General features: G+C 39.2%; 1 protein-coding gene across 1 annotated transcript in view; it reads left to right on the forward strand.

Moving 5' to 3' along the window:
• The window catches only part of fus (FUS RNA binding protein), a 22,821-nt gene extending 19,296 nt beyond the window's left edge, over positions 1-3,525 (forward strand). The window contains exons 13-15 of the mRNA XM_028599342.1: positions 1,810-1,907; positions 2,102-2,237; positions 2,845-3,525. Of these exons, the coding sequence (XP_028455143.1) occupies positions 1,810-1,907; positions 2,102-2,237; positions 2,845-2,884 (274 nt within the window). The 3' untranslated portion in view covers positions 2,885-3,525. The remainder of the gene's footprint in view (positions 1-1,809; positions 1,908-2,101; positions 2,238-2,844) is intronic.
• The last annotated feature ends 9,826 nt before the right edge of the window (positions 3,526-13,351 follow it).

Consider the following 13,351-nt stretch of genomic DNA (forward strand, 5'->3'; position numbering starts at 1 on the left):
TAATGGACTTATTTGGGCAACCTGATAATAAGGAATTGCAGTAATCTAGTCTAGAAGTAACGAATGCATGGACTAGTTTTTCAGCATCGTTTTGAGACAGGATATTCCTAATTTTGGCAATGTTACGAAGATGGAAAAAGGCTATTCTTGAGGTTTGTTTTAAGTGGGCGTTGAAGGATATATCCTGATCAAAAATAACTCCTAGATTTCTGACAGCAGTGCTGGAGGCCAGGGTAATACCATCCAGAGTAACTATATCTTTCGAAAACGGTTCGGCGGTGTGTTGGTCCTATCACAATAACTTCAGTTTTGTCTGAGTTTAACATCAGGAAATTGTGGGTCATCCAGGATTTTATATCCTCAATACACGTTTGAAGTCTTGCTAACTGACCACTTTCATCTGGCTTAATTGACAGATATAATTGGGTATCGTCTGCGTAACAGTGATAGTTAATCGAGTGTTTCCTAATAATATTACCTAGAGGAAGCATATATAAGGAAAATAGAATTGGTCCAAGCACTGAGCCTTGAGGAACGCCATGGCTAACTTTAGCGTGCTTGGAGGGTTTATCATTAACATTAACAAACTGGGATCGTTCAGAGAAATAGGACTTAAACCAGCTTAGTGCAATTCCTTTAATGCCAACTAAGTGTTCCAGTCTCTGTAACAGGATACTATGGTCAATAGTGTCAAATGCAGCACTAAGATCTAGTAGAACAAGAATGGAGACAAGTCCTTTGTCTGCAGCAGTTAGAAGGTCGTTAGTAATTTTCACCAGTGCCGTCTCTGTGCTATGAAACATTTTATTTTTACCAGACATGAAAATCACTCACTTTTTGGCGAAATTCGCCATTTTGAAACCAAAATAAGTGACCTACGTGAATCGTGTAGATTCGATGAGAAAATGTTTAAGGGGGGGGGGTTAAGTACTCGGGCCTGGTGCCCGATTTCTGGCGTATGACTAGAAAAATAAATAAATTAAAAAGTCCACATGTGATTTGTTTTGATGCGCTGGATTTAACCAATCATCGAAATTCCACCTACCAATGAAACGAGTTCTAGCCAATCAGATGCAAAGTAGGGCGGGTCTTTGCCCGAAATGTAAGCGTGCGGTGCCAGTGTGGTCTCCGTGGTAACACGGCTAAAAAAAATAGAGCATGTAGATACAGGCAGCTTTAGTTGAGAAAGTAGTTAAAACAAATGGCGCTTGGCATGAATAGAGGACAAGAGGAAAAGGGTGTTGACGGGAAGCCGTTTGGCACTTGGTGCCTCAAATTGAGGGAGCCGGGTGCTTGTTTCTGCAGCGCATGTCGAAGAAAGATACTGTAGCAGCAGCGGTAAGAAAGTGCTTGCTAGTCACAAAGCTTCGGTCCGTGCACTGTCATACGAGTACGTTCCCGGCAACGACAGCTACCGTTGCGACTGCGCCTTTACTGACCGACCGTGATACAAACAATACGTGTGTGCACGTTCACTGTAGCTATCTGAAACCCTATCTGATGCCTTGACAAATTATGACTTTTATTATTGTGTAATGTCAGAAGGACTTTAACTGTTTTGCCAGTCAAATAAAGTAAAGCCCGCCTCAACGGTTGTGATTGGTGTAAAACCCGCCTCGATTTTGGGGACATTGGAAATGGGTTTGAATGGGCTCTTCGCCAGACTGACTTGCAGAGCAAATCTCAAATTTGCATCAGGGTTTACCCAGGCTAGCAAAGCCCATTAAGAATGCATGACAAAAGTGTAAAGATCATTTTTATTTTGTGGTTATGTATTGATTTCTATCCTTTCTGCACGTTACTCTTCAGTAACTGTGGCAACCTGAACTTCTCGTGGCGTAATGAGTGTAACCAGTGCAAGGCCCCAAAACCTGAGGATGCTGGTGGGATGTCCCCAATGGAAAGAGGTTAGACTTTTGCAGTTTTTACATTGTAGTCTGTTATTGGAGGTGTATAGTTTTTATGCTGTTAACTTGAACAGAAGGTTTTTTTTTAAAGTGTTATTTCACCCAAATTACAAAGATTTTTTTTTCAAACATAGTAAAAGTGACTCTTTCTGTCATGTAATACATTGTCAACAAATTGCTTGTTCTGGTGTCAGGAGGTTTTGGAGGAGGAGAGCGCAGAGGGGGGTTTGAGCGGGGCGGCTTCAGGGGCCGAGGTGGCGACCGCGGGGGCTTCAGAGGGAGCCGAGGGGGCGACCGCGGAGGATACGGCCCTGGAAAGATGGACGCAAGGTCAGATACACTCAAACAAACGGCCCTCTTTTATTAAAATTGTTTCAACATCAAAGGTACATAATACAGTGTTTCCCACATATTAGCTATACTTGGGCAACACACACAATATAATAAAGAATGGGTGTTTTTTATAGTCCCTTGTCCATTTGCAGAATTAAAGAGTTTTTGGTTGGTGTAATTGTTCATCCTGTCCACATTGGTCTAAAACAGACAAAAGAAGTGGGTATCTACCAAAGTTACTGTCTTTTCAGTGCCAAATTCCCTGGTAACACACAGCACACAGTGCCAGATCCTGCCATCAAGGAGGAAGTTTAGAGTCATGTTATCAATTGTTACTACACAGTTTTTTTTTTGTCGAATTCAACTTTGGTAAAACTTTGCTCTGTTGACAAAATAGCAATTTAAAAAGCAATTTGTGGTCAATACCTGAAAGTTCCACATTTGTTATAACAAACCTGCACTGTACAGACACACACACACACACACACACACACACACACACACACACACACACACACACACACACACACACACACACTTGTTCACCCTGTAGTTGTTGTTCATTGGTTGGAGGCTGATGATGTAATCTGTGTGTTATTTGCAGGGGTGACCACAGACAGGAGCGGCGGGGCCGTCCCTACTAAATCATCCTCCATAGGACAAAGTCTCCCCTGTCCCACCTCCAGTAGAAAGACCAGTGTGTGTCCCCTGTCCATACACCTTTTATATTACTCTGTTAACTTTGATCCTTTACATTCAGTGTGTAGAAAAATGTGACTATCCCTGTTTTTGTGTTTGCTCTTGTTCATCTGACTCGTTGACGTCCATCCACAGTACGTTCTTTTGCTCAGTGAGGTCTCGTTGCACACAGCTCTACAACTTAAAGCTGGGGTAGGCCGTTTTTTGTGTGTCATTGGGTAACATCTATAATAACCTTTCATCATTTTGTAATTCAAGTGTTCTGAAAAAAACTGGACTTCTATGCTTTGTTTTCAGGCTTTAGAAAATGTAGCCCATGGAAAAAAAGAAGTCTAAAAGAGAGTCGCTAATAGTTTAGCATTCTGCTAACCATAGCCAAAGGCCCACAGCTGCAGCTAATTTAAGCTAATGTTTTTGAAGTTAGCTGCTGTATAACTAAGAATCACAGTAAGTCATATCAAAGGGCTTTACAAAGAAAACAGAACAGTAATTCTCATAGAATTGTTGCTAGATAACAACATTCATCAGGATGAAGTTAGTCTTGCTATCTCCACAGCGCTGTGGCAGCATCTCCTATAGTGGAGATAGTGAGGGGGGGGTAGGCTTTATCCCTATAGTGTGAGGACAAAGAGGGGGGAGCTGCAGAAGGAGGGCTGGATTTTCAAATTCTGTTGTTTTTTTGGTGCCTTTTCCAGAAAATTGCCTACCCCAGCTTTAACACAAGCTTTCAGAAACGTTTCAGACAAGTCCAGTTTAACCATATTATCTAAACCACTTAATACATGTGCAGGGAGATAATGTTTCAGGTCTCATTTCAGTCTCAGATGTTCAGAAAATTCTTCTCTTTGGGGTGGTTTCAGTAATGTTTTAAAAGGAATTCCATTGTGAAACATTGTAAAATAATAAATGTCACCATTATTATTAATTTCTCATGACCTGCGGTACTTGCAGGAATTAAACAAATCTGGCGCTTAGAGAACAGATTAAAAGTAATGGATGATTATTACTTTATGTTTTATACATGTTTTTGTGTTTTCCCTGTCTGATAGCTTGTGTTGTAAATGTGTAGCAGTCATTGTTGCTGCATGCTTAGATGTCAGCTGTGGAAACAAATAAAGCTGGTGCTGCAATTGTTTACAGTCCAGATAACCAAACCAGAAAATCAGTTTGCTTTTTACAGTCAGTGACTTCAGTCACTTGTCAAAAACTAATTACATTGATTGCAATACCAATACTATATGAGATATGAATATTGAATACCAATACTGTACGAGATCCAACATTTGCTCTCACAAGATTTAGTAACACAGTACACTCTCTGGTTTTAAATATTTTAAGTCTGAGAAAAGCGCGTCATGATGAAGTAAAATCCACTTTTGTTAATGAGGCATCATGCAGATGTCTTTAACATGTTTTTGTTGAGACAGAACTCAACTAGTGTATTTATTATTTTTGAGTTTTTGTATTGTGCATGTGCTGGTTTTCAAATGAAGGACTTTTTAAAATTAAACCATGCATCTGTGGTTCTTACTGACGCCTGCAGCTTTTAAACATTTGGTTGTACGGGAAATTTCTAATGGAGCTCCGATGCCAGAACCTACAGACATAAAGACGAGGCAACAGTCGGTTACTAACGTGACTGTGCACATTGTTTCTCAGTAATAGGTCAAGTTTAAGTCCTCGTGATTCTAAGAAATGTTGAGTATCTTGATTCTTTGAGATGTCAAACATGTTATCAGCTTTAATGATCTCATTTGTAGAACGGCTTGTGAGTCATTAACCTTTTGTCTGACTGCCGCTCCTGTTTAGAACTTGGCACACTGTTCAAAGAAAAGACAGATTTTTAATTTTAATTAATCATCCTCAACAAGGTGGCTGTATGTGTCATTTACTGTATGTCAGGTAAACAAACGTGTCCTAAATCCACTTTAGGTAAGGTGTCAAATTTAAAAGGCTGTGTGCAGTTAAAACCCCAAAACTTAACATTCTATTTTTTATTATTTTCAACTGAAGAACTGTCAGTGTAGGATCCTTATATAATAATAACCATAATAATGACCTTTATAGCATCTTCAAGCTGCAGCTTCTTTAGCTGCAGTTCCTCTAATGGCCACAAGAAAGACATTGAGGAACTTTTCGCTCCCAATGATGTGGTTTTAAAAACTATATAACAAACAAAAGTGATTGAGAGTGTTTTGGCTGAACTGACTGGTTTCTCAGTTGTTTCTATAGTTATTATAATGAAAGTATCATCAAAAGACCCAAACCAAAAACTAATCGGTCCTGCTAACAAGTATTATGTGTGTATTCAAAGCCTGATTAAGGTGGAGCAGGTTCAGTCCAGAGAATGCACCTTCATACACCTATAAATGAAGTTTAGATTAGCTGAGGTGCATACAGTGTTGATAGATTTGACTGACACTAAATATCCCAATCAGAGCAAAATAAAAAGTAGCTAATTTTCTTTATTTGCACCTGGAAGAGGATTTTCTTGTCTTTCACTGTTTACATAATACAAGCTAGCTAGCTCGCAAATACGCCTGCTTCTAGACAACAATTAACACCTCTCTAAATGTAGCATTGTACTTATCAGCCTTTTTGGGTGTTGGCCCTGTGGTGTTCAAAAGGAATTTGGCCTCTCAAAGCATCCCAAAGCATGATGTAATGAGTAAATGAAGAAAAATGAAGCATCCCAAGGCACCTCTCTTCTGTTTTATTATTATAAGTTAAGATTAATTCAATAAATAATAATTCAAAAAATGTTCTTCCCATTGTTACATTACATATAGAAAGTACTCACTTAAAGGAACTTATTGACTGTATAATAACCTGCTTCATCCTTAACTAAAATTACATTTGTTGGTCAGTCACTGCATGTCGAGCCCCTGAACTCAGCATCCTGGCAGTCTCCATCATACTAATTAGAGGAGGTGTAGCCTAACCTTCCATCAGGTTAAATTGCCCAAATTATCCCAAATTCTCTTTTTTCCCACCGAGTGTAATAAAAGTAGCTTGACAGTGGTTGTGTGTGTTTAAGATGTGTGCAGCAGCTGCAGGAAAACAAAAGACTCACGACTCAAATTTCATGTTGCTCCATGACTGTGGCTGCACCCATCAGAAAACATGATCCCAGGACAACAGTACGGATCACTGAGCCATCATGTCACTTTACATATCCAGAAGCACCTACCCTGAGAAGTCCACTTGACAGCGCATGGTTACTGGATGAGTTAGCGCCTCAGGCTCTGTAACCTGAGGGCACGGTTAAGTAAATGATATCACAATGCTCTCATTGTGAGTTGTAAACCTACAATGGAGTCAGTATTTCACTGACAACACTCTAACATCATGGATATTGACATGACAGCCGATGAATGAATGAATGATTGATTAGCTGCAGTTGATTATTGATTAATCAGATTAAGGCATTTTTCATTGTTCCAGCTCCTCAGTTGTGAGAATTTTTAGCTTCTTCCTCCTCAATTTACAGTGAACTGAGTATCTTGTTGTAAACTTGTTTTTCCTCTCATGAGCTATTGATGTCAATTTTCAAATCTATCTGGTTGTACTCTTAATTTCCTGGTAATTATAATAACTGTTCATTATGGACCTGACAGCACAGTGTTACCCTTCACAGGTCCGCCAGTAAATTATAAAATTGACTAATTAGAGCAGTAGTTTTTTAGCAGCACGGCACGAGTGATGGCCATGACTGATAATGGCGCTAGACTTTTCCTCTAGCACCAGCAGGTCAACATTTGAATGTGTCCTATACTTGTTTATGACCAAATACCTCTTACTGTAATACCTGGTATCTGGTGTATTAATAACACGCCAATTTCTTAAATCATTCTGCGTGTCATTTGTTTTGTTTGTTTCTGTCCAGAGTGAAACTTAATGTCGCCGTTGACTGTTTGTTGACTAATTACCTTATACACATAACTTAATTTACGTAACAAAAGTATGTATTTTAAACCCAAACCATGATCTCTTCCTAAACTTATGTACGTTTTTTCTTACGTATGTTTTGTTTGAATTCATGTTACGTTGACATGACACGTGTAATTTTATTGATTTCCTTGGCGTGCTATTTATATGCCTTCCCATGAGATCATGTTGGCAGAACTAATCATTTTCCCAACAGCCTCAGCTGTACTTTGTACTGTGTGTATTAAAGTGTACATATTATGCTTTTCCGTATTTTCTGTCATATCTACAATGTTTTGATGTCGGAAATAAGGAGGTAAACCTATTTTAGAGAAATCCCTGTGAGCTAAAACGTTCAGATTTCCGATTGTTCTGAACGCTCCAGTGATTTCATTTTAGCTGCCAGTGTTGTTAAATTCTCTCAAATTTCATGTCGCATTACTGCTGAAACATGTCCGGTTGTGTAATATTTGGTTCAGAAGCCTTTATTTGTGATTTTTCACAGTTGAAAGTCCTGCTATATACTCCTTTGCAGTAGCTCCAGCTGCAAAAGCGAGATTCCAGGAAACACGCTGGCCAATCAGAGCAGACTGGACTTTGTCTGGAGGGGGGCTTTAAGAGACGCTCCTACAGAGGGCCTCAGACAGAGGGTGAATACAGGAGCAGCAGCCATAGACAGTATGAGAAAGATTATGGGCCCAATTTTAACGATCTGAAACGCAAGTATGAAACACAAACGCAAGTAGCTTTGTGGGCGGATCTTGGCCGCTGTTGCTATTATACCGGCGGGATAAATGAGTCTTGCGCCCGACGCAAATCTTAAATGGGTTGGTCTGAAGTAGCTAGGTGTGGTTTGGGCGTAACGTGCAATAAACCTATCAGAGCGTGTTCTCGCATTCCCTTTAAGTGGCGGAATTGTTTTCTGCAAAATAGCACCAGGGAACGTTTGCGCCGGAACACGCATCCTCTTTTCGCTGAACCGCTCCCTGCAGTGCAAATACATGCCCTAATTTACCGACATGCGTCTGTTGAGGGAAAAGTCCGCTGTGCGTCGGGTGCAAAATAGGAATGATACATGCGTCGGTGTACAAAGGCAATTGCGCTGAGTGCAAGATAGGGCCCAAAGTGTTTCTTTTAACATTAGAGCATGTAAACATGTCCTAGTACAAACACAAGCTAAACTAAGATGAACATATAAACATTATACCTGCTAAAAAGCAGCAGCTCTGTGAAAAGGTGATTATGTACAAAGCTTCAGGATGGATACAAGAACATCCCAGTCCCAGTACAGTCCAATCAGTTATGACACAGATGTCGTCTTGTTTCTGCTGATTCCCATTTGTTCCCAAACAATGTGTACTGGAATCTGGATATGGCCTTTCCTCTCTAAAACCTGGTGCAGTTCGACCAGTTTGCAGAAAGTTAGTGTTGATAGATGGAGGTTAACGGTGAATCAGCTGCGTCACCTTCGGGAATTGAAACAGAAATAACTTCTGTGTGCAGGGTTGAAAGTCTGGTTCTGTCTGTCATTTTTTTTTATAGATTTGAGCATTTCTCCAAGTTTTACTTTATATTTCATCACTGTTGTTTATAAACCTTTTAAGCCCCTGGATATTTTAATTTTTTCAAACAATATGTCAGCATGTTAGCATTGTCATTGTGTTAGCAGGCTGTTGCTAACCTAGTTTGTAGTAAAGTACATCCCATAGCTGGAATCAAGTAACAAATACATATTTTCAGAACTTTCCATTTAGTCCTATGGCTTTGCTCGCTTTTCTACGAGCCCTCTCCTTTGTTGTTCTGTGTCTGTAAAGTACTGACGTTCAGTCGTAGAGCTGCAGATGCCCACAGACGGTGACAATAACTTGGTCCTCCATTTCTCATTCTCTGTGACGTCAAAGGCTGTCGTGCCACAGCGTCACACAAATTCTTTGCTCAAGTTCAAACATTTCAACGCTTTGCATTGGCTTTGTATGAAATTCGTCTGAACACGCCTTTAGTCTTGTTATCAAATCATTCTTGTCTTTATCAAAACAAAAATGCATAAGCAGATGTATTAGTTGTCATTTACACTCAGTTGCCAGTTTATTAGGTACACACAAAGAATTTCTAATATAGAAAGAAGTTCCACTCTCTCCTTACTTCCGGCTTCTGGACTGGTTGCAGTACCAACAGAGATCCATATAGGGGGCTCACAGGTCAGTGCAGAATGAATGAGACTCTATGGAGCTATACCCCTAAAAATCAACAACACAGCTAACAGGTAAGACTCTCCCTGTCAATACACATGCTAGAAAGAGGTTTGCTGATGTTTTAAAGACCACGCCAAAATATTCACTCTGACATTCAGGCTCTTCTTTGGATGCCGTCAAGCTGGATCTCCGATCGTAATCCGTCCTTCACTGACCAATCAGCATTCATTATGCGAATGCGAGCGTGTTATGGGCAACAACGACTCACCCTGTAAGAAATCAAAAGGACATAAGTTCTCGTTCATTCATATTTCGACCTATAAGCCATGTTGAACTTGAACTTGAAAAACTACAATCAAATCTGAGTTTTCTCAACGGCAATCAGGCGAAAGAGACACATTTAGCCGTCTAGCTCCATAGAGTCCCATTCATTTTGCACTGGACCGCGATCACCCCCAGTGGAACTCTGATGGAACTGCAAACAAATACGGTACAATTGGACTGAATAGGGAGTGGAACGGCTTTCCGTAGACCGGCTTTGGTACACATCACTGAAGCACAGTCTAATGTGTGTTTGTTTTTATGTTGTTTTTTTAATGGTGGATCGGTAATGCACATGTAGGGCCTTTTAATAACCTGTGAGGTGCATCTCTTCTCTGGAAAATGTTTGGCTCTTTTACTCTTTTATCTCTATTTTTATTATTATTAATCATTTGTCATGTCCTGGGTGGAGTTTGCCAACATTACTCTTAACTTCTGCATACCTACCCATTTACCCATAGTCCCATGTGTAATTACTCTCAGTGAAGCCAACTTCCTTGTTGAGCTCAGCAGGTATGAATGTTAAACTGGAAGATCCAGTTTGCTCTTGAAAAAGTCATGTGCGTTCCTGGAAAAAAGCACGTCTTTGACCTAAAGCAATCCCTCTAAAAATCCCCTTAATAATTAAGTTGAGCATGTAGACTGTGTGAGTATCTGCTTCCAAAATTACTCACAGCTATGTTGAGTGTATCTCAGATGCATTTTTAATGGCAACATATATATATATATATATATATATATATATATATATATATATATATATATATATAGAAAAAGGGCCTTTAAAAAGTATCACCCTCTCTTTAGAATTAGGTTTTCATGTGTTATTATTATTGAATCAAAGTAGATTTAATCAACAGGACTTTAATGTCAAAGTGAAAACAGATCAGATTTGAATTACAAGTATAAAATACAAAATAAATATGTATTCATCCCAAATCACTGGTGCAGCAGTTGGGTTTTTAAGTCACACATGGAAATATCCTGTCTGCATTCAACAGGTTTCAATTGTTTGTAGTGTAGATACACCTGTAGGCCCAACTTTTGGTGAGTCAGACAAAGTAACACTCACAAAGCTAGTGCTTGTCAGCAATTTTTTTATTATGGCATCAATGTGCAAAAATGTTGATCAGCAACACACCTTTGGGATCACTGCAAGCAACTCCGTGAAAAGGTGATTACGTACAAAGCTTCAGGATGGATACAAGAATATCCCAGTCCCAGTACAGTCCAATCAATCAGTTAGAAATGAGAAGAGTCACAGTGGGCTTCCTGTCCTGTCCCTGTGACTCAGCCCAGAGATCACAGTAAACCATGACTTTGACCTTTATGATGTTGACAGTTTCTGCTGATTCCCTTTTATTCCCAAACAATGACAACCTGTACTGGAATCTGGATATGGCCTTTCCTCTCTAAAACCTGGTGCAGTTTGACCAGTTTGCAGAAAGTCGGTGTTGCTAGATGGAGGTTAATGGTGAATGTTCAGTGCACATGTAGCCATGGAGTTATTGTATTAAGGAGAATTCTGGTCGATTTCAACACGTAGCTCTGTTGTTTGTAAATTTGGAGTGCTGTCAGTAGTGAGAAAAACGAAAACAATCAGTGTTGCCTAAACTGTGTTATCCTCCTGCTACAGTTAGCACCCAGGAGGCTGAAACAGGGCAAGTTTTAAACATGCTTTTAGCCTCTTAACATGTTTGAAATGTCATTACAAGTGCCTACCCATGTGAAGTGATTCCTTCAAAGTTAACACAGTAGGTGTGAAAGAAATGCATGAAAGTTGTGTTAATTGAGCTACGTTTAGTTCTAGTGTTGAGACGGCAAGACTTAGGTACTGTCTACCAATTACAACACTGAAAAGAGATAAAACAAAAATATTTATTAATTTAATGATTAAATATGGTAGTGTTTGCACTTTAAAAAAATAAGCATATGTCTATTTTTGAAAATATTTTTGTATCTCTTTTCGATGTTGTAGTTTGTAGACGGTCCCTAAGGACTCGTCTTGCCGTCTTAACACTTTGTACTTATTGTGTGTATGAGACGGTGTCTGTGGATGTTGTTGGTGTGTGTGTGTCTGTAGGTGTCTGGGGATGTATTTATGTGATGGAGGGTCAATTGTTTTTAATTGTAAAGCACTTTGTGCTACATTTTACATGTGTAAGCAGCACCGATTGTTTTCGTTTTGTTCGCTACTGACAGCACTCAAAATTTACAAACAACAGAGCTACGTGTTGAAATCATCGACCGGAAGTCTCCTTTAACATACTGATGTTCAGCATTCATGAGGTGCTTTGCATTGACTATTTATGGTTAAAAATGGGCGTGCATAGGGTGGGATAAGATGCTGATTCACGTACGCACACTTGTGGGTAATCTGTGATTTATAAAGGGAACATTGCTTACAGGTGCGCATGCTGTGTAAATCTGACACAAATAAAACCAAACATTATGTTTATTATCAAGTTTTAGTGGATGTTTAAAGAAATGATCTGAAATCAAATACTACATTAATACAAGTGAGTTGTGTTAAATGAACCAAAGTACTGTGTGTGAACACACCTGGAAAGTGTAAAAACTAAAGGTAAGATAGGAGGTGTGTGGCCCATCACCGAGGGTCACATTCAACCTGTGCAGAGATACAGGAATGTTGCCAAGTGAGATGCGCTGCCTGTTGCCGGTACTCAGTATTGTTCCTGTCTTCAACATGTTTTTTCTCTCCCTTGCAGTTATCACTTTACTCGTACACACGTACACACGCTATCAACACCATCCACACTTATGATGCATAACATGCTTTTCCAACTCCCTTCAAACATGAAAACCGTGATCACCCAATATAAATCGTAGATCATTCTACCCAATTACTAATAATATGTCCTTGTGTTTGTCAACTGTCCTGTCCTGTCCCGTCTTGTCAGTTCTGTTATTGTCCCGTCTCACTTCCCTCTGTTGTTCTGTTCACCTTGTTTTTTTTCGCGTTTTTTGTGTTATGTGTTAAATGCTTTAATCCCCCCTGCCCTTATATGGATCCAGGGTTTCACTAAAACAGGGTGAATGGTTACGGTGGGCAACCGTTAATGCACTGAATGTAATTCTAAATCTCTATGTAACATACTGTGTATATAAAATATATTGCTTTATAATAAAAATAAAGTTGTCCTCCAAAGGAGGGCTGGTGGTTTTAGATAAAAAAAAAAAAGCCTGAGCCATCCACTTAATGGTAAAATAAACAAAAGCGCTAACGCATTGACTGGAACTCATCAAGTGCTTTAAACAGTGACTGAACAAGTATTTCTTTCCTTCAGTAAAAATATTGATATAGTAATGTAAAAAAAACAACTATTACAGGTAAAAGTCCTTCATTCCAAGTCCTATATAAAAAGTAAAATGCAGTTAAAGTATCAGCAGTAAAAGTACAGAAGTTTTCTCAGCACCATGCAGTAAAAGTACACGTAGTGAAGTGTCTCTGTGACTGATATCTGATTCTATGTGACATTATTAGATATTAATACTGAAGCATCAATGTGAGAGCAGCATGTTACTGTTGTAGCTGCTCCAGGTGGACCTACTTTAAAAACTTTATCTACAGTTAGATCGTTTGGTCCAGTGGTTCCCAACCTAGGGCTCGGACCACTCCAAAGGGTCACCAGACAAAGCTGAGGGGTCGTCCAATGATTAATGGAAGAGAAGAAGAAGAAGAAGAAGAAGAAGAAGAAGAAGAAGAAGAAGAAGAAGAAACTAGGATCTGATAGACAAATCTGTTTTCACTTTCTGGACTTTTCTCCAATCTTTGATTTGTTTAGTAAAATGTGAAATATATAAATATAGTTTGGAGGAGAAATGTCTCTTTGACTGAGACACCATTGCTGATTTTTATAAGAGCTCACAAGTAAGAAAGTTTCCTTTGTAACAATTCATTGCATTTTATACATTTATTTTTTATGCTTTTAGTTACTACAGATGTGAAAT

Source organism: Perca flavescens, chromosome 15 (assembly GCF_004354835.1).
Source record: "Perca flavescens isolate YP-PL-M2 chromosome 15, PFLA_1.0, whole genome shotgun sequence".
Taxonomy (NCBI): domain Eukaryota; kingdom Metazoa; phylum Chordata; class Actinopteri; order Perciformes; family Percidae; genus Perca; species Perca flavescens.